The 22,052-nt window shown below is 42.3% G+C and overlaps 1 protein-coding gene across 4 annotated transcripts in view; it reads left to right on the forward strand.

Annotated features, from left to right (window-relative positions):
- CLSPN (claspin) overlaps positions 1 to 22,052 on the forward strand; it is a 72,355-nt gene that overhangs the window by 23,681 nt on the left and 26,622 nt on the right. For 2 of the 4 annotated variants that reach the window (XM_028113595.2, XM_028113593.2), the window contains exons 2-9: positions 7,941 to 8,502; positions 10,988 to 11,096; positions 11,603 to 12,045; positions 12,648 to 12,821; positions 14,293 to 14,370; positions 14,702 to 14,774; positions 16,441 to 16,549; positions 16,734 to 17,311. In XM_028113595.2, coding sequence (XP_027969396.2) covers positions 8,479 to 8,502; positions 10,988 to 11,096; positions 11,603 to 12,045; positions 12,648 to 12,821; positions 14,293 to 14,370; positions 14,702 to 14,774; positions 16,441 to 16,549; positions 16,734 to 17,311 — 1,588 coding nt within the window. In that variant the 5' untranslated portion in view covers positions 7,941 to 8,478. Of the gene's footprint in view, positions 1 to 6,146; positions 8,503 to 10,987; positions 11,097 to 11,602; positions 12,046 to 12,647; positions 12,822 to 14,292; positions 14,371 to 14,701; positions 14,775 to 16,440; positions 16,550 to 16,733; positions 17,312 to 22,052 lie in introns of those variants that run through there. The other 2 variants (XM_028113594.2, XM_088022503.1) reach the window with 2 other exon arrangements.

The raw sequence follows: 22,052 nt of genomic DNA on the forward strand, positions 1-22,052 counted from the left end.
TTGTCTGCTCATTTTTTAAAATTTTAATTTATTTTTTAAGTAGTCTCTATACCCAATGTGGGGCTCAAACTCACAACCCGTAGATCAAAAGTCTAATGCTCCAATGACTGAGCCACCCAGGTGCCCCCTGCTCATTTTTTAATTGGATTTTTTGTTCTGTTTTTATATCAAGTTGTATGAGTTATTTATATATTTTGGATAGTAACCCCTTATAGATATATGATTTGCAAATATTTTCTCCCATTCAGTAGGTTGCCTTTTCATTTTGTTGTTGATTACTTTGCTGTGCTTTTTAGTTTGATGTAGTCCCACTTCTTTATTTTTTCTTTTGTTTCCTTTGGTTTTGTGTCAGATCCAAAAAATAATCAAGAACAATGTCAAGGAGCTTACCACCTATGTTTTCTTTTAGGAGTTTTATGGTTTCTTACATTCCAGTCTTTAATCCATTTTGAGTTCATTTTTTTGTGTACAATGTAAGAATGTGGGCCTAGTTTCATTCTTTTGCACGTGGCTGTCCAGTTTCCCTAACACCATTTATTAAAGAGACTGTCCTTTCCTGTTGTTGTATTCCTGGCTCCTTTGTTGTAAATTAATTGGTCATATATTCACAGGTCTCTCTCTACCTCTCTATCCTCCCACCCCCTTTAATGTAAGCTCTATACCCAACACGGGGTTTGAATTTATGACCCCAAGATCAAGAGTCACATGTTCTACCAACTGAGCTAGCCAGGCTCCCCATTCGTAGGTTTATTTCTGAGCTCTCTACTTTGTTCCGTTCATCTATGTGTCTGTTTTTATGCCAATACCATGCTGTTTTGATTATAATAGTTTTGTGATACAGTTTTCTTTCTCAAGATTGCTTTGGCTACTTGGGGTCTACTCTGTAATCCTTTATCATCCTTTATTTTTCTTCAAAACATTTATGACTACCTGACATTATATTTGCTTATTTGTTTATTATCTATCTTCTGCTATAAGAATATAATCTCCATAAGAGCAGAAACATTGTTTAAATATGTATCTTCTATGCGTGACCCATGGTAGGAGCTTGTTTCAGTTATCTATTACTGCATAACAAATCATACTAAAATGTGGTGCCTCATTTATTTGCCCGTGATTCTGTCATTTGGCTAGACTTAGTTGATCAGTTCTGTTCTTGGTCTCATCTTTGGTAACTCACATGGCTGCATTCATCTAGAGGCTCAATAGGGCTGGATAGTCCAAGATGGTCAAGTCTAGCAGGTAGCTGTTGGCCGACGTGCCTTTATTCTCCTCTATGTGGCCCATACAATAAGATACCTGAGGTTTCCTAAATGGTAGCCACAGTGTTCTAAGATAATGAAAATAAAACCTGCAAAGTTCCTTAAAGCTTAGCCTCAGAAGCTCTATATACAATGATACTCTCCCTATATTTTGTTCATCACTGCAAGTAACACGGACAGGCAGATTTAAGAGACTGAGAATTAGATGGGAGGCACAGCAAAATCACATTGAGGAAGGGAGAGGACACAAAGAGCTGTGATTATTCTAGCAATCCATCACAATGTTCAGTAAAGGTTTGTGGAGTGAATGAATGACTGTCTAAAGTTCCATGCTTCATATTCAAGGTCTGCTGTGATCATACTTCCCAGAGCACAGATTTCATATCTTTCCTGTAACACTCATCACAATCCGCTCTGTGTTTTTTATCCTCAAAGGAAGTTACCTTGTCTCGTTCTCTCCATATATTCTGTGTATCCAACAGATATTCAATCTCCAAAAAGATACTCTATAGATCCTTGAGTTGAATTTAATTCAACAATCTTGACATCCTATCCTCTACCTTCCATTCCATCATCACGAAATCACTGATTGAACAAGTCCCTGAAAATCTTATCATCATTCTTGTCTCGGTGCCCTTACCCTTTCCATCTTCCCTGCCGAAAATACCCTCCTTTGGGGCCCCTGGCTGACTCAGTTGGTAGAGCATGAGATTCCTGATCTCGGGGTTGTAAGTTTGAGCCCCATTTTGAGTGTAGAGATTATTTTAAAATAAAATCTTTTAAAAAAATACTCTTCCTCTATGCTTATTTCACTTAGCAACCTTGGCCCTACACTCTAAATTCTTGGGGAGGGGGGGCATTATAACAACTGTGACAAATCCCCTGGTTGAATACCACTAATAAAACCATCCTTTGGGATTATAGTGGGAACAATGTTTTGTCTGTCCAGTACCATCTCCTGTCTTAGGAAGTGTTTCTTCTCCAACTATACTGTGCTTGAAGGAGTTACTATATTACTATAAGATTCTGCCCTTCTAGGTACAGTCCAATTATCTGACATGTCTGAAGTACGCATTAGCCTACCCAAAAGCAGGTGCTGAAATTTAATAGAAAGCAGGAGTGGAGCAGATCACCTTTGTCCTTCTGTGATGGAATCCCCTCCCCTAGACACACATATATGCATATAGAGTCTCCCTAGACTCGTTGAGGAATATGTGATTTAAGTATAATTGACCAAGTGCTGAGGATGCTGATGTCTAAATAAACACTCTTAGCACCACCAAGCCATTAAATGTCTCTAGGGCTTTAGGGGAGGGTTGGGTCATGAAAATAGGTGGGTTTTTACAAAAACTGAAGCCAAAAGCCTGAGGAAAAAAAGACAATAAAGCAGGGCAGAGGAATTGTTCTTACACATTTTGCCCCCCTTGGGTAGGTAGCCAGAAAGGAAAAGAAAATTAAGGAGAAATTATACAAACAGGAAACAAAAAGCTGCTGAGCTGAGGTTCCAGGTACTTCACAGAGAGCAGTTTGGAAATGGAATGGAGAGAGAAGCCTGTGCCTGGGGGGCACCTCTTCAGCCACCAGGAAAGCTAAGAGAGCTCCAATGTGGACAATGTGTGGACAGAGGGGAGCTTGGAAGCTCTTTGTTCCCAATCCATCTCCTTCTCTCCATTGCTACTATCACTGACCTAGTTTAGGTCCCTCTAATCTCCCACCTAGACAACTGGTCTTCCTGCCTCCAGTCTAATCCCCTTCCAATCCAGCCTTCATACCCTGTCAGAATAATCTTTCTCAAACACATATCGAACCACATTGCTCTCCTTCTTTACAACCCCCACCCTCAACCCCAGATGGCGAGTTCATATTTGCCTAAAAACTAGACTGTAAGCATAGCATGCCAGACTTTTTTTGTCCCGTTTAACTTTCAACCTTCTTTCTAGCCATTCCCCCCTTCCCCCCCCAAACACATACCCTGGGTTCTCATCATACTGACCTACTTTCAGCTCCCCAAACGCAACATGCGTTATCAAGCCCCTGTGCGTACCTAAGTGCCTTCTCCTCCACTGCCAGCCCAGAGAGCTGCAATCCATCTTTAAAACTCAGCTCAGGAGTCATCTCCCCATGGCTCACCCCAGGCAAAGTCACTTGCCTTTCTCAGGGCCCCACAGCTACCTGTACACACTTCTGCTATCACACATGTGTATTTATTTGCCTGTCTCCAGCCAACAATGGGAAGTTCTCCAAGAACAAGACTGTGTTTTATTTATCTTTATAGTCTCCATGTTTAGAATAGGCTTAACATAGATGCTCAAGTTCTTTTAAATGAGCAGATGAATATTGGATAGATACTTGAGCTTGCCAAAAGTTGCAGTAAAGGAGCTTCTGCATACAAAATAGTGGATAGCACGTGTGCCGTCATGCCTTGGGAAAAGGCCCTGAGAGTTTTTGGTTTTGTTTTTTAGGCCATGGTATTTTAATCATTCATTCAACAATTATGTAGTAGGCACCCCTTATGTGTCAGGTCCTGTGCCATTTTTAAAGGTCAGGGAGGACTTAAATAAAGCCAGAAAAACAGCCCTGGCCTTACAACGGGGCACTCTCCAGGAGAAGATTAAACTGTATGGAGTTATGGCATGAAATTATTTTTGAAAGCAGATTCTGGGAGATGCAGTTATTTCACCCCACCAAAGGAAAATTTAAACAATTCTGAATAATTTTAAAATGAAAACAAACAAACAAACAAAACCAACAATTTTTTTTAGGGTAGAGTGGCTACAGGCAATAGATGGAATGACATGACCAAGGACTGCCACATGGTGGCAGTGCTTCTCCAAGGATAAAGACTCAGCGGCCCAGGACTTCAGAAAAGCAAGCCATTCCTCACACTTTTAACTCCAGAAGAGTAGTACTAAAACTTTAACATGGGAGGCTTTCTCAATTTGCAGAAAAGGTGAAATAAAATATATAATTTAATCAACTTTCTCCTCCAAACTTTCATAAGCTTTTAGAATCTGCTTTTGTCTTCCAGCGAGCAAATAAAAATACAACTTCGGAATGGGCTGACCATGTTAAATCCTGTGGCTTATTTTTTCATAGACATGTAATCTCAGAATTCCTTTTTTATGTTGATTTTGTGTGACATAAGGATAGATCCTAGTAGTGAAAATGTTTCCTAATTTCTATGACCAGATTAGGTGTGGTCAGTACTGCAAAATATTTCCTTTAGATTACCATACGTCCAGGTGATCTGCCAATTAAATCCATCTGAGAGTCCATCTGATCTGATTGGATTGGATCCAGTGTTTTCTACTTATAAATAATGAAAACAAGGCTCTAAGAAGCTAAACAACTTACCTAAGTTTACAAAGCCCTTTATTGGACAGGTTCAGGCTAATCTCTGCAAAGTGAACACTGCAGAGATTTCCCTTGCTACCATCAACTTCATAAACAGAGCTTGTTGGATGATTAACCTTGAGAGTCAAGAGACAGAGAACAGTCAAGGTGACTCCCAGGTTTCTAAATTGGTGAGTGATGAATTATGGTGCCAACAACCAAAATTGAGAATATAGATTGCTAATTCCATATACAGACTTGCTTTATTTATTTATTTTTAATTTTTTAATTATCATATAATGTATTATTTGTTTCAAGGGTACAGGTCTGTGATTCATCAGTCTTACACAATTCACAGTGCTCACCATACTACATACCCTCCCCAATGTCCATCACCCAGCCACCCCATCCCTCCCACCCCCCTCCACTGCAGCAACCCTCTGTTTGTTTCCTGAGATTAAGAGTCTCTTATGGTTTGTCTCCCTCTCTGGTTTTGTCTTGTTTCATTTTTCCCTCCCTTCCCCTATGATCCTCTGTCTTGTTTCTCAAATTTCTCATATCAGTGAGATCATATGATACTTATCTTTCTCTGATTGACTTATTTCGCTTAGCATAATACCCTCTAGCTCCATCCACATCATTGCAAATGGCAAGGTTTCGTTTTTTGATGGCTGCATAATATTCCATTGTATATATATACCACATCTTCTTTATCCATTCATCTGTTGATGGACATCTAGGCTCTTTTCATAGTTTGGCTATTGTGAACATTGCTGCTATAAACTTGGGGTGCATTTGCCCCTTCGGATCTCTACATTTGTATATTTGGGGTAAATACCCAGTAGTGCAATTGCTGGGTCGTAGAGTAGCTCTATTTTCAACTTTTTGAGGAACCTCCATACTGTCTTCCAGAGTGGCTGCACCAGCTTGCATTCCCACCTACAGTGTAGGAGGGTTCCCCTTTCTCTGCATCCTCGCCAACATCTGTCGTTTCCTGACTTGTTAATTTTAGCCATTCTGACTGGTGTGAGGTGGTATCTCATTGAAGTTTTGATTTGGATTTCCCTGATGCCGAGTGATATTGAGCACTTTTTCATGTGTCTTTTGGACATTTGGATGTCTTCTTTGTAGAAATCAGACTCACTTTAGATTAACACAAATTAATGTATAGAGTAAAATGTTTCCCCTTCCTAACTCACTCATTCCGTTCATTGTCCAAATCAGAGCTCTCTTTGTTTCTCTGGTGACTAAATAGGTGTTTTTCAAAGAAAGGAAAATGCTGATTACTTCTGAAAATGCTAATATCAGGAGTATTATCTCATTTATTCACTTCCAAAGGGAGTTCAAGAATAGTACAGTTGTCAAGTGACCGAATTAGTTCAACAAATATTGATTTGCTACCATGAGTCAGGTATGTTCTATGCCCTTGGTTCTCAAAGTGTGCTCTCCATATCAGCAGCTTTAGCATCATCTGGGAACTTGTTGGAAATGAAAATTCTCAGGCCTTGGGGCTCCTGGGTGGCTTAGCTGATTAAGCGTCTGCCTTGGTCTTGGGTCATGATCCCGGGGTCCCGGGATCCAGCCCTGTGTCAGGCTCCCTGCTCAGCTGGGAGCCTGCTTCTCCCTCTGCCCCTTCCCCCACTCCACTTGTGCTCTCTTGCTCTCTCTCTTAAATAAATAATTTTTTAAAAAATCTTAAAAAAGAAAAGAAAATTCTCGGGCCTCACATCAGACATACTGAATCAGAAACTCTGGTAGTGGGGTTCAACAACCTTTCTACCAGCTCTTCAGATCATTCCGATGCATGCTCAAGTCGGAGAACAACTATTCTAGATAGGATATGGTGTTAAAGGAAACAAAGTGCTTGTCCTCTTGGAGCAACAATATCCAAATAGATAAAAATAAAATTTCAGGCAGAGATGTTATTGGGAAAAGCAGAACAGGGGATGGAGGGAGAATGGAGAAGGGGCTCAGGCAAAGTCTCCCTTAGGAGTATGAGCTCTGGAGTCAGATTGAGCAGGGTGTGAATATTGGCTCCACCAGTTATTAGCTTTTAAAGGTTTAGTCCCCTGCTAAAATGGAGATAATATATTACTTACCTTGCAAATTTACTCTGAAAGCTAAATAAGATGTTTGCAAAATTCTTGCAACTGTTTCTGTCTCAGGGTAAGCCCCCGATAAATGTTAGCCCCCCATATATGAAGGAGGAGTGCTATAGATGTATATTTGGAAATCATCAATGTAGAAATAGTGAAGTGGGTGGAAATGTGGCTAGACAGATGGGAAAGAAGAAGATGGATAATGGGATCTTGGGGCGGGGGGCAAAAGTGAGTTGAGAAGTGGTGAGGAGGTAAAGAAATAATGAGGAAAGAACTTTTATCTGAACCCAGCTAAAGCTGGAAACTTGGAAGACGAGGCCAGTGGATAAGGTAACTAACTATCCTGGTTTGCCTGGGACTGAGTATCTCGGGACGTGGGATTTTCAATGCTAAAACTGGGAAAGTCCTGGGAAAATTGGGATGAGTTGGTCACCTACCAGGGGATAGGCTCATGAAAGTAACTACTGTGGCTTTTCTTTCTTGGTGCTTTCTGATCTCCTTACAGTAATATTGTAAAGTACCTTCCAGGAGCTTGACTCAACCAGAAGCCAGAGGTCAAGGGAGCTTGGGTAATACAGTGGGGAGAAGTCAGCCTTGCCTGGACAGAGCAGGGTAAGGAATGATAAAGAATGGACCCGCAGGGGGAAAAGATAGTAACCAGCATGACAAGGGATTAGAATTGCCTGGCATTAGTCTGACTCCAGACCTTTTATTCTTTTTTCCTGCCTTGTCTAAGGATGGACTGGTAGTTGTTTTCCGTATCCTCAAATTAACCTTATTTTTTAAAAAGATTTTATTTATTTATTTGAGAGAGAGAGAGAGAGAGCACAAGCAGGGGGAGGAGTAGAGGGAGAAGCTGACTTGGAGCCCAGTGCAGGGCTTGATCCCAGGACCTGAGCCGAGGCAGACGCTTAACCCACTGAGCCACCCAGACGTCCTCAAATTAACTTCCTTCCTTCCTTCCTTCTTTCCTTCCCTCCTTCCTTCCTTATTTATTTAATTTATTGGCCTGAGAGAGGGAGCGCGCGCGCAAGAGGGCAGAAGCAGGCTCCCTGCTGTGCAAGGAGCCAGACGTGGGACTCGATTCCAGGACCCTGGGATCATGACCTGAGCCGAAGGCAGATGCTTAACCGACTGAGCCACCCAGGGGTCCCTTAGATTAACTTTAAATAAAATTATAAAGGCTATCTAAGGATATTCTTTGGTATCTGAGCAGCCCATAAAACTTTTCTTTGTCGATGTTCAGTGGCGTGAATGCTATGTACAAGAAGGAGCCGGTAGGATCTAGCTGTTCCAGGGATGGAGGTCCCGGAGAAAATCCCCACAGGTGCCTTCGGTTGCCCTGGGACCTTCTCCCTGCTCACTTCCCGCTTGGAGGGCTTACACCTCAAAAGGCGCTGCGGCAAGGGCCAAAGGTCAAAGGCCACCACTCGCCTGGTACCGCCTTGCAAGGCCAGAGGGCCCCTCCGACCCGTAAACGGGACACTCCCAAACTCCCTTAGTTTCAATTGACTGGAAGAGCAGGGACCCGCCAACCCAACCCAGATTATACTTGCGGGACTGGCCGAAGGCGCTTCGTGATTGGTAGGACAGTGTGGAGGGCGTGGCCTCATGAGAAAGGCTCCTCCGGATTGGTGCGAATCCTTAGGGCGGGGCCTCCACTCTGGCTGGGCGCGAAAGCTTGAACAGTGTTGCCTGACTGGAGACCGCGGGAGCAGCTGTACCCAGGCTAAGAGAACCGGAGACCTGCTCCGTTACAGCAAAGCGCCGGGGAAGCCGGAGTCATGACCCGCGAAGTGGTTTCTGAGGTGAGTTCGTACATAGGCCGCCATCCGCAGCTACAGAGGCTTGGCGCGGTGGGGCGAGGTTGGGTAGGGGTCTAGCCGGGCGGAGCCGGTCGCCGAGGATGGGAGGACTACAGCTCCCGGCGTGCACCGTGGCGGCGCGCGGTCGGGTCTGGCGGGATGCCCCCCGCGGCCCGGTGAGCTCGCGACTCTGTGGTTCAGTCCCGCGCTGGGCTTCCCGCCCCTCGGTGCGCTTGGCCGCGTCTCTTGTGGCCCCTGCGGCGCGCGCAGCCGGCTGCCCAGCGGTTCCTCAGCGGGCCCCGCCCGTCCGCCTCCCCTTTGGCGCGTTTCCTGCCGCCGGGGCTCTTCCTTGTTCAGGTCCCCAAAACAGAGGAAGGCCCAGGCTGACCTGGGCCGCTGGGTTGCGGGGCGGGGTTCCCCGGAAATGGACGGCGGGAGTCTCTGGGAATTCGGAATTGAGTGTGCAAGGGGACTTTGAGGTCATGCACGGGACCCCGAGAGACGTAGCAGTCTCTGGGCTTCCCGGCTGGTGGCTGGCTGATCGCTGGCGGGATTGGGCATAGAAGCAGATGATTCCAGACCCGTGTTCTTTCCTGGGACCGGGACTAGGGTGAGACACTAGCCTTGGGAGCAAAATTTAAGAGAGCTCCCCAAAACTCAGTAATTAAGATAGTATTTTAATGCAGTATTTTTTTAAAATAAAAATTAAAGCAAAACCCTGCGGTTGCACTACATCTCACCCTCCCCTAATCCTGGCCCTGTTTCCAATAAAACTTTATTTACAAAAGTAGTTGGGTGACTTCATGAGCCATAGTTTATCAATTTGATTTTTTTTTAATATTGCACTAAGATATTATCTTGATTACTGAGGTTTTTAAGACTCGACTCTGTCCTCGCGGTGTTCCTGACCCTGACTGTTGCTGATATTGGTACAAATTGCCTAGAATAAAGTGATTAAGAGCATCACCATGTATTGAGTTATGTGGTTACCTAAATTCAGTTTCTGCATCCACAAAAAAAAATCTTACTGCTTTGGATTGTTGGGAGAATCATCAGCACATGCGTGATGATCCTTAGTGATTCCTCAGTACCTGTTACCTTTGGTTATTATTTAAATAATTATACCAAACATTTAAATCAATTTAATAGTTGTTTGAGAAACCATTAAGGTGGGTAGTGCCCTGCTACTTTACAGATGTTGGTATTTACCCCCCTATTTAAGTTCATTCAGAGCCCTAAGGACACCAAGGATGTAGGAGATCTGGCCTCTAGGATCAGCCTGGTCACTACCTGGCCAAGTCACCTAAAAACACACCCGTACTACTTATTATTTTTTACTTATGACTTTTAAAATGGTTTTATTTGGAAAATTTCAAACATAGAGAAACATAGAAAGGCTGGTATAATGAACCTGTTACCTAACTTCAACAGTTAATCAAATCATGCCAACTTTGTTTCATTTATAGTCCCACTCACTTTCCCCCTCACTGGATTATTTGGAAGCAAATTTCAGACTTCATTTCATCCACAAATATTTCATTATGCATCTCTAAGATAAGGGCTTTCCAAAACAGATAATCACAAATATTATTACCACACCTAAAAAATTTAGAATTGTTGCTTAATACTAAATATCTAGCTAGTGTTGAGATTTCATTGACTCATATGTATACTTTCAGTTTATTTGAATCAGAATCCAAAGCCTGCATATTACAATTGTTGATAATGTGTGTGTATATATGTATCTTAACTCCTCCCTCTTTTTTTCTTGCAGTTTACTATTAAGGAAACACATTGTTTGTTTTATAGAGTTTTTCACATCTGGATGCATCTCTGTGATGTTATTTAACATGTCATTTGGGGTACACTGAGAAGCAGTTCAAACAAAAAACATGTAATAAATGCTTGATTCTTTTTGTTTAGGTACCATTACTCAAAGTAAAGCATTGGTTCTATAGCATTCTTCAAAGGTGAACAATGAATTTTTGTGTTTTTTTGCCCAGTGATTTTTTTTTTAAGACTTTATTTTTAAATAATCTCTACACCCATTGTGGGGCTCAAACCCACAACCCTGAGATCAAGAGTCACATGCTCCACTGAACCAAGCCAGCCAGGTGCCCCTTCTCCAGTAATTTTTTTTAAATTAAATTAAATTAAATTTATTTATTTGACAGAGACACACAGCAAGAGAGGGAACACAAGCAGGGGGAGAGGGAGAGGGAGAAGCAGGCTTCGCGCCGAGCAGGGAGCCCGATGTGGGGCTCGATCCCAGGACCCTGGGATCATGACCTGAGCCGAAGGCAGACGCTTAACGAGTGAGCCAACCAGGTGCCCCTTATCCAGTAATTGTTAATGTCATCCCTTCATTGAACAATTATACGGGTGTTTTCCTTACTTCAGCCTTACGATCCTATGATTTGTGTGTCATTATGTACTTAGAGCTTTCTGTCACCAGCTGGTTAATGCAAAGTATGTTCTAATTTTCTAGGTTCACCTAGAAATCAGTGATCCAAAGCTCGTTTCACAGGAAGAAGCCGATAGCCCTTCAGACAGTGGACAAGGCAGCTGTGAAACAATTGTGCCCCTGAGTGACGGAGGTTTGTAATAGTGATTTTATTTTTAGGAATAGAATAGATTGGATTAATTTCATTATTCTCTTGGTTTGTTAAATTATTAATGTCTAACCTTATTGTTTGTCTTATTTATTATAAAAACAAAATAATAGTGCTTGTACCCTTTTGACATTAACCATTTCTATTATGTTATTGAATAAAATATATAAAATGTCTAGAAGCTACCACCGCCTTGTTGAATGCATTCATCCTTTAATAAAAGGATTTTTAACACCTGCCAGAAGAATTAGAACAACATTACACTTTGTAAGTATATATAATTATATTTCTCAGTAAGAGACATTTTTCCAGGGAAAATGTTTTTCAAAACCTGTTTTTAGATTTGCTTTGCTACAATCAGTTCTTAGTGGTAGTTACATAATTTCACATGGTGACATAGCACTCGGATAATTGGATGTTTTTGAGGAGCAGTGGGACTAGGAGGAGGGCCAGATGACAGTAGACCTCTAAAAAAATTATGTTTCCTCCAGATTCAGATGAAGAGATATTCGTGAGTAAGAAATTAAAAAGCAGGAAGGTGCTACAAGACAGTGAGTCTGAGAGAGAGGACACAAATGCCTCTCCAGAGAAAACTCCCTATGACAGTGTCGAGGAGGAAAATAAAGAGAATTTATACGCCGGAAAAAATGGAAAAGTCCGAAGGATTTACAAAACTCTGGCAGACAGTGCTGGAAGTGACATTGAGGAGTCTTTGTATCAGGAAAATCTTGAAACTCGGGTGATGCCTTGCTCACAGCAGAGTCTCCAATCTGAAAACTCTGTGGACTTCACAGTTGACAGAAAGATTTCCAAAAAACCCAAATGTGATAAAGAAGGAATTGAAGGAAAGGTAAAATCAAAGAGAAGACTTGAGAAAGAGGAAAAAAAGATGAAAAAAATCAGGCAACTAAAAAAGAAGGAAATGAAAAATGAGGTATATTTAAAAGAATAAATTTGTTCTTTCTAAGGCAGATGAACTTAACATCTTAGAAAAAGTTGCGTTTAGTTCTTGAGGTTTCTGCACTCAGTATAGCTTTGAGGAGGCTCTTGCATTGCGAGTAATGAGATATGTAATTTAAAACTTGTTGGTCTCATTCTCCATTTTGATAAACAGGGGACACTTCCAAATAAATAGGCTTCTGATTTTCTTTTTGAGCACGTGGAGTAATTGCTGCCTCTGATTTGATGAAAATTAACTTTCAGAGGAGAATTTTTTAGGTATCCGTAAGTCAAGTCTTGTTTGCTAACTAGAGAAACCATCCTCAAGTTTTATGAAGTAGTTGCCTAATAAGTATTTAATTGACTTTTCAAAAAATATATATACTGTTATTAAGTTGGTTTGGGACAGTAAAATCACAGCATGGACCTCAAAGGGCGACTGTGGGTAGGAACCAGGGAGAATGGTTCTAGAATGCCATAAATGTGTCCACTGATGTAATATGGGCTTTTTATGGCCTGATCAAAATTACCTTATGATGTTGTGAAATATTGGAGTTTGGGTGATTGGATTTTGTTTTTCCTTTATGCATTGTCCAGGAAGATGATGTGAAACAGCCATTTAATGACAGTGGCTGTCTTCTTGTGGATAAAGACCTTTTTGAAACTGGGCTGGAGGAGGAGGAAGAGGAGGAAAATAACTCTGCATTGGAAGATGAAGAGTCATTAGAATCAATAAGGGCAGCTGTGAAAAACAAAGTAAAAAAGCACAAGGCAAGTAGATGATTGCAAAAGAGCTAACCCACTGCTTCTAACCTTTGCTTTATTTTCTAATTTACTGTTGGAACCTTTTTTTTAACTGAAAAAAAAAATGTGGCAATTGATTTAAGTTTTTTGGCTGTTAATTCTGGAATCAGGCAGTATAGGTGATAGACATGCTAACTTGTGTGGAAGCTAGTATTTTTTTTTTTTTTAAGATTTTATTTATTTATTTGAGAGAGAGAGATCGTGAAAGAGAGAGCATGAGCAGGGGGTAGAGGGAGAAGCAGGCTCCCTGCCGAGCAGGGAGCCTGACTCGATCCCAGGACACTGGGATCATGACCTGAGCCAAAGGCAGATGCTTAACCAACTGAGCCACCCAGGCGCCCCAAAAAGCTAGCATTATGACTGCCTTCATAGGAATGTTAAGGGAAAAAAACGAGATACTTTGTATTGTATAAGAAGCAGGTAAGTAATGGGGCAGAGATACAAATTTTATAATCCTGTGGCCTCTATGAAATGAACCTAAAGTGTTTCTGGAAAGGTATCAAAGAGAAACAACAGTCAAACATTGTCCTGAGTGTTTGGAAACAGTTGTTCTGTTCTTGCTAAGATTATCTTTAGCTCCCTGGGAGTCATTGTCCCTCCTTAGGGAAAGATATAATAAAGAAGTATAAGAAATGAGAGCCCAAGCTCCATTTGAGACAGCAAATTTTTTTCTAGGCTTTATATGGATGCTGTAGGTTTAAAACTTTCTATCTGATAATTACTGGCTTGTTATTAACAATGATGTGATGTTGGGATACAGAAGCAATCTTCTGAGTAGGCAATATCCTGTTATTTCAGTTTATTTTTTTTAAAGATTTTATTTATTTATTTGACAGAGAGAGACATGGTGAGAGAGGGAACACAAGCAGGGGGAGTGGGAAAGGGAGAAGCAGGCTTCCTGTGGAGCAGGGAGCCCGATGCGGGTTCGATCCCAGGACACTGGGATCATGACCTGAGCCGAAGGCAGACGCTTAACCAACTGAGCCACCCAGGTGCCCCCTTTTTTTAGATTTTATTTATTTGTTTTACAGAGAGACAGCACAAGTAGGCAGAGCAACAGACAGAGGGAGAGGGAGAAGCAGGCTCTCGCTGAGCAGTAAGCCTGACGTGGGGCTTGATCCCAGGACCCTGGGATCATGACCTGAGCCGAAGGCAGCCGCTTAACTGAGCCACCCAGGCACCCCTAATTTTTTTTATAAAAGATTTATTTCCTTTAGAGAGAGAGAGAGAGCGATCAAGCTCAAGTGGGGGGAGGGGCAGAGAGAGACTCCCAAGCAGACTCCCCTCTCACCACGGAGCCCCACACAGGGCTAGATCCCATGACCCGTGAGATCATGACCTGAAATCGTGAGTTGGTTGCTTAACTTACTGAGCCACCAAGGCACCCCTTCAATTTAATTTTTGTCCATATTTTTCAACTTGTCATCTTCTCTTTTAGAAAAAGGAACTGTCTTTAGAGGGTGGGGTATGTCCATTTGAAGAAGAAACTGAGTTATCGAAAGGCACCATGAGGAAGGTGAGATGGAGCTCTATATAATTATCATGTTGATTTCTTTCCCCAGGAGATTGTGAATTTCTGAAGGATAAATATTTTATCATATCTATCATATTTTCCTGGTACCCAAGATATTGCTTTGTACATAGTAGGGACACAAATATGGATTTGGTTGAGTTAATTCTATATGATATGCAAAATAAATGATCTCCTTGAGTTTATATTGTACTGAACTTATTAGTGCTTACTTTTCTTTCTCCATCCTCTTTTCTTGGAGAGGGCAAACTTTTGAAGCATGAATATCTTTCTGGGTAATAGCATTAATGTAGTCTCACTGTTTGTTTTCTTTAAGGAAAGGAAGGCAGCCAGATTAAGTAAGGAAGCATTAAAAAAACTGCATAGTGAAACTCAGCGCCTTATTCGAGGTAATGTAAACCACTATAGTAACTTTAAGGCAAATCACAATAGTTCTTTGTAAGCTCAACTTAGCTATTGGGGATTTTTTTTTTTTAAGATTTTACTTTTTTGAGAGAGAGGGAGTGTCTGCACGAGTCGGGGGTGGGGCAGGGGGAGAAGCAGGCTCCCCACTGAATAGGGAGCCTGACACAGGGCTCTGAGATCACAACCTGAGCCGAAGGTAGACGCTTAACCAACTGAGCCACCCAAGAGCCCCTAAATTTTTTTTTGTAATTTCTACACCAAATGTGGGGCTTGAACTCAGGACCCCAAGATTAAGAGTCACATGCTCTTCCAACTGAGTTAGCTGGGTTCCCCAAGAGGGATTTTTATGTTTTTAACACTCCTAGTATGAATTATAATAAGTTTAGAGTTGATCTTGGTGAATGGCCATTGTTTTAAAGCCCCTCGAACATTAGTGTAAACTGAGAAAATTTCCAGAACTGTATTAGTGGTAAGGAGGGAGGGTTTTTTTTTAATGGTTTTTTATGGACCGGCTGTATCAGGATCCCTTTGGGAACATTTCAAATATGTAAGTTCTTAGGTCCACAGAAGTTCTGATTCAATTGGCTTGAAGTGGGGTCCAAGAATCTGTATTTTTTTAAACTTTTTTTTTTGAGAGGGAGAAAGAGAGAGCATGAGGGGGGTAGGGGTGGTGGGGGAGGGAGGGGAAGAGGGAGAGGGAGGAGCAGAATCTCTACTGAGGACTCTGGGATCGTGACTTGAGCCGACAGCAGATGCTTAACCCACTGAGCCACCCAGGCACCCCAAGAATCTGTATTTTTATTTTTATTTTTTTATTATTTTTAAAGATTTTATTTATTTTTTTAAAGATTTTATTTATTTATTTGAGAGAGAGAGAATGAGAGATAGCACAAGAGGGAAGAGGGTCAGCAGGAGAAGCAGACTCCCTGCTGAGCAGGGAGCCCGATGCGGGACTCGATCCTGGGACTCCAGGATCATGACCTGAGCCGAAGGCAGTCGCTTAACCAACTGAGCCACCCAGGCGCCCAAGATTTTATTTATTTATTTGACAGAGAGACACAGCGAGAGAGGGAACACAAGCAGGGGGAGTGGGAGAGGGAGAAGCAGGCCTCCTGCTGAGTAGGGAGCCCGATGTGGGGCTCCATCCCAGGACCCCAGGATCATGACCTGAGCCAAAGGCAGACGCTTAATGACTGAGCCACTCAGGTGCCCCAAGAATCTGTATTTTTAAAAAACTTCCTGGATTAGTTTGATTTCACGACTAGGTTTAAAAGCCACTGGTCGGGACACCTGGGTGGCTCAGTTGGTTAAGCGGCTGCCTTCGGCTCAGGTGATGATCCTAGGGTCCTGGGATCGAGTCCCGCATTGGGCTCCTTGCTCAGTGTGGAGCCTGCTTCTCCCTCTGCCTGCCACCTCCCTGTTTGTGCTCCCTCTCTCTCTCTGACAAATAAATAAATAAAATCTTTAAAAAAAAAAAAAAAGCCACTGGTCTTCAGGGAGTTCTTTTGTACTTAGATCCTGTCTTTATTAAAGCCAGATTGCTTTCTGTTTCTGGTGATGGCTTTCACTGTACTGTTTAGTTAACTGAATATGAAGTGACATTTCAGAATATACAGTATATGTATCTGCTTGTTTTGTTCCATTTTATAGAGTCTGCACTTAATCTTCCATATCATATGCCAGAGAATAAAACCATTCATGATTTCTTCAAACGTAAACCCCGACCCACTTGCCAGGGAAATGCCATGGCACTACTGAAGTAAGAACTCTCTTTCCTTGTGATTATAATTTTTGTAAATATTCAGTTTTGTAATAAACATCTGATGTAAAAATTTCAGATTCCTCCCTCTTGTAAAACCGATTTAACTGATATCATTATGTGCTGAGATGAGTGTTTCACACTTAGGGTGATTTTGAACTTCAGCTCATTTTCCCTTTTCTAGGTCATCTAAGTATCAGTCAAGCCATCCCAAAGAAACCACAGACACTGCAAATACAAGTGAGAAGAATAATGACCACCATAGCAAAGATTCTGAGCAGACAACAGGTGCAGGATATGAAATGGAAATTAATGCACTCCCTGCAGCTTCACAGGAACCCCAGATCACTACTGGATCAGATGAGTCTTGCAGTAAGGATTTGATGGGAAGTGAAGAACAAGAAATTCAGGAGAAACAGAAGCAGAGTGATGATAGACCTTCACCCAAGGACAGCTCCGTGGCACAACAGGAATCCCGCTTCCTTGGGAAGGAGGACAATGAGGAGTATCAGGCTGGAAGGCTTGTGGCACCTGAACCTCATGCTCTAGAAGGAGAAGAAGGCCTGAAGAAAACAGAAGAAGCAGATGAGAAGGTGGAGGAGTCTGGGCAGCAAACTAAATCAATAATTGTGCCACCTGAAAAAGTGAGGAGGTTCACTCTGGATAGACTGAAGCAACTGGGGATAGATGTTTCCATTAAACCTCGACTGGGTGCTGATGAGGATTCCTTTGTGATACTTGAAGAACCTGAAACCAACAGAGGTAATCCTTTGAATTGTGGGAAGCCTCCAGAGTAGTTTATTCTGGCACCTTTCTATTATTTGCTACTATGGAGGATAGGGAACCCAGGAGGAACCCGTAACCACACGTGATCCTATTCTGTAGATGTACCACATATGGGTAAAATTCTTTTTAGATAAATTTGGCAGGGCATCAGAGTGTTCTCAACCTTGTTTAAAATGGAAGCCTGTTGACAGGTTAGTATACAAAAAAGGTGCATCGCTGTGGTACTATGGTATGACATTCAAAAAAGCATTATTCATTTTTTCACCGTTAAAGGGAAACATTTTGGTTCAATAAATTGTCTGCAAAACTGAATTTCTTTTTTCCCCCACTCATTTAACAAATATTAAGCTATCCACGACATGCGAGGTTCTGTAGGGCATACCAAGAGCAATCTAACATTTATCGTGCATTTAAGCTACTTACACTCTTGCAGGGAAGATAAGTATGCAAATAACAGTAATGCAAGAGAGAAGGTGGAAAGTGACATCTATAATGAACGTGTGTCACTGATGATTGGAAAAAATGAAGGAAAGTGAAAAGTAGTCTTTGCTGAAGGAAACATTTAGAATAAAGTGCTGTGGCAGTTTAGAGGAAGAATTAATTTCTTCCAATAGGTGGTTAAAAGAAGGCTTGAAGAGTATGTGGATGTAATTACTTGTTCACTGCCTTTCCCTTTATACTGTGAATAGGGAACTTCTGGCTTATTCCTACTCTATCACCAGTGCTTCCACAGTGGATGACGTATTACAGGCGTTTATATTGGATGAGGGAATGAATGAATGATCCTTCAAGACAGTTCAAATATTACCATATTAGGTAGATTTCCTGACTAGTAGGTAGAATTGGGTGTTTCCTCCTCTGAATTGAGGCAGTATGGCATGATAATTAAGAGCTTAGGCTCTGTAGCAAGACCAAGGTTTGAATCTGGACTGTGCTACTCACTGTTTAACCTTGAATGTGCTATTTGAGCTCTCGAGCCATCTTTTTTAAGGAAAAAAAAAAACCAGTTCACAGAGCTATAGTGAAGATGTGTTGAAATAAGGCAGAGAAATAGATAGCATAAGGAAGCACTCAAATAGTGGCTCCTAGTTCTATTATTAGTGAAATTACTTACATCGTAACCATAACAGCTTATGGTTGGCAGGTGCTCTTGTCATCCACAGTATCTAGTGTGTAAATTATGCCCAGTGAGTCTTTGCTGATTGAAGCGGTGGGCTTTTTGGAAGTGGAGAAGACATTCTCGGAAGGGACAGAGTAATCTCTGCATGGTGCATATGGGGAGGATGGATAAGTCCGTTTGACCAGAGCAGGAGGTGGAGTGAAATGGTTGTGTAACAGAACCAGCATAGCTCCATTGGCAAAGAAGCAGGGGAATAAGCTGTTGTCCAGAACACGGAGGGAAAGTTTCGTCATGTGGGACTAGAAATTACCTAAACAGTCTCAGAGTAAGAGAGGGGGAGGAAACATTTCTTAAATACTTAAAATACTAGCTACTGTGAGTTTTTTTTTTATTTGGGATTTGAAGCTCTCTAAATGGTTCTGGACTGAGACAGGAAAGGGAAGAAACCTTTTTTTTTTGAGTACCTAGTACATCAGACACTGATAGATTCTTTATTATTGTTCTTAATTCTCACAGCCCCAGGTATTATTTTGCAGTGAAGAGATGGAGACTTGGAGAGGTTGGGTCATTTTTCCAACATTACACTTGGCTTATATAGGGAACTAGCACAGTGCCTGGCACATTGTAGGCCTTTATTTTTTTATTTATTTTTTTAAAGATTTTATTTATTTGAGAGAGAGAATGAGAGATAGAGAGCACGAGAGGGAAGAGGGTCAGAGGGAGAAGCAGACTCCCCGCTGAGTAGGGAGCCCGATGTGGGACTTGATTCCGGGACTTGATCCCGAGACTCCAGGATCATGACCTGAGCAGAAGGCAGTCACCCAACCAACTGAGCCACCCAGGCGCCGCCGTAGGCCTTTATTTTTAACTCAAAATATGTTTTCCTTCAGAAATAGTATTTGACGTGAAAGTTGGGTTTCCATGCCAGCCAGTTCCATATGTATGAACTTAGGATTGACTTTTATTTATCTGTGCAATAAACTTTTTTCTAGCATGGTGTCGGATGCTGTGTACACAAGACACAGTCCCTGCTCTTATGGAAGTTAAAGTCTAGTCAGAGTGACAGGCAGGCACACAGACCATTACAACACAACTAGATGGTAAGGGCTGGGTATACTCTGAACCTAGAGGAAGGGTACCTCCCTTGGAATACCTCGTGGGGAGTCAGGGAGGCTTCTGAAAGGAACCAATACCAGAGCTGAGTCCTGAAAGCCGAGTAGGAGATACCAAGGCAGAGAGCTGAGGGAGGGCATTCTTGGTGGAGGGAACAGACCCGCAAACGACCCAATGGTGACAAGAGAGAGCACTGGGTGTTCTGGCGAACTGGAGTGAAGATTGTAAAGGCACTGAGGATGGGTAACCAGAGGCCATATCTCGCAGGGCTTTTAGGCCATGGGAGGAGCTTGGACTTTCGCCTTTTGTTAGCAGAGGACCACTGACAGATTTTTAGCAAAGGAAATGACCCAATCAGATAGTCATTTTGGGAAGTTCAATCTGGTGGCTAGTAGGGTGGACAGGGGAAGGGGTTAAGAGTGAAAGCAGTAGGAACAGCTTAGTTTCCTTAACCTCACATAGAATAAGGTTTCCATGAGAAAAGGCACGTAGATCTCAACTTTGGGGTGCCAGAAATGTAGGACTCCTGCTTCCTGCAATAGTGTAGGTAATAATCTCTGCCCTTAATTCCTCTACTTTCTGGACTAAGAACAATGGGAATGAGAACAGTTTTAGATTCAAGCTGCTGCTGGTGGAGACCTGAGCTGGAGCAGACATGAATGGAGCTGGACAAAGACTGATGGAGGGACAGGAGCTTGAACAGGGATTCTAGGGTGAGGGGGGAGATGGTTGAGTCATGTAGTAAAAGGCAAGGAAAGTAGGTGCCCAGGTGCATTGGAGATGAAGAGCTTTAAGGAACCTGACTTTTTCCAGAAGAACGAAGGCAACTCCTCTGCCTCACTATTATTTTAGGTCCCAAGCAAATCTTCCTCCACATCCATTTGTTTTATTTTGTTGGTGCCAATAATGACCTGCTTATTTCTGTTACCTTTCCACTTCCATTTCCCCATTGCTTCCAGCCTTACTGAACTGCTATAAAAGCGGGTGCAAACTCACATCTTCTCTCCCTACATGTCTGTTTGTCATGTAAACATACTATCCTTTGGAGCTGGATTTTTGCTACTAATAATGCTAGGGACTCAGAATGAAAAGATTTCCTTCCAGTTCTTCTGTTCCCTTCTAGGGAAGGAAAAACCACATCTAGATGCTAACCCCAAAACTACTAAAATACAATTTGAGTGCATTTTAGAAAAAGAACCAAACTTGGAGTGTTCTGGACATTTTATATGGAAGAGAAGGCACGTGAAGATATCTAGATCCCTCAACCCTAAAGGAATCTTTTCTCTTTATAACTGTCAGCTCTCTCTTTTTTTTTTTTAAAGATTTTATTTATTTATTTGACAGAGAGAGACACAGCGAGAGAGGGAACACAAGCAGGGGGAGTACGAGAGGGAGAAGCAGGCTTCCCCGCGGAGCAGGGAGCCTGATGCGGGGCTCGATCCCAGGACCCTGGGATCACGACCTGAGCCGAAGGCAGACGCTTAACGACTGAGCCACCCAGGCGCCCCATAACTGTCACTCTCTTAAAACCACCCACTATGGTATGATGTCTTAAACAGAGGCATTAGGTGATGGTGCCAGGTAGCAGCTAGCTAAGGGAGAGAGGAGGAAGAAATTCTGAGCTACTGTAGCAATGGGGAAGTGGGGAGAGGCCCTATTGCCATTGGGCCACTGAACTTACTGCTCCCAGTATGTATATTCCCCTTTGTATGCAAGTTGCGTGTGTGGTATAGAGGCCACCTGTAAGCAGGATTTCCTTTCTGATGATACTGATTAGGCTAGTGTAACAGTTTCACCAACAGACTTTTCCAGTCCTGCTGCTGAGTTATATCACTGACTGGATGGATTGTAATTTTTTTTCCCTTTTTTTAAATGGACCTTGCCCATATTTAGTAAGATTGCTAATTAATAGTGAAATGTTCAAAATAGGGAAATTTTAAAAAAGAGGCTGGAATCTATGAAAAATTAAGCCATTGAATGACTGATAATTATGGTGTTGGTTCTACCAGTTTAATACTTTTTTTTAAGAATTGCATACTGGGCGCCTGGGTGGCTCAGTTGGTTAAGCGACTGCCTTCGGCTCAGGTCATGATCCTGGAGTCCCAGGATCGAGTCCCGCATCGGGCTCCCTGCTCGGCGGGGAGTCTGCTTCTCCCTCTGACCCTCTCCCCTCTCATGTGCTCTCTCTCTCACTCTCTCTCAAATTAAAAAAATCTTCCAAAAAAAAAAACAGAATTGCATACATTTAGGGGCGCCTGGGTGGCTCAGTTGGTTAAGCAACTGCCTTCAGCTCAGGTCATGATCCTGGAGTCCCGGGATCGAGTGCAGCATCGGGCTCCCTGCTCAGCAGGGAGTCTGCTTCTCCCTCTGACCCTCCCCCCTCATGTGCTCTCTCTCTCTCTCATTCTCTCTTTTTCAAATAAATAAATAAATCTTTAAAAAAAGAATTGCATACATTTATCTGAAACTAATACATTATATGTT

This window comes from Eumetopias jubatus, unplaced genomic scaffold, assembly GCF_037043125.1.
Source record: "Eumetopias jubatus isolate StellerSeaLion01/CBP00866 unplaced genomic scaffold, mEumJub1_p1.0 scaffold_4, whole genome shotgun sequence".
NCBI classification, from domain to species: Eukaryota; Metazoa; Chordata; class Mammalia; order Carnivora; family Otariidae; genus Eumetopias; species Eumetopias jubatus.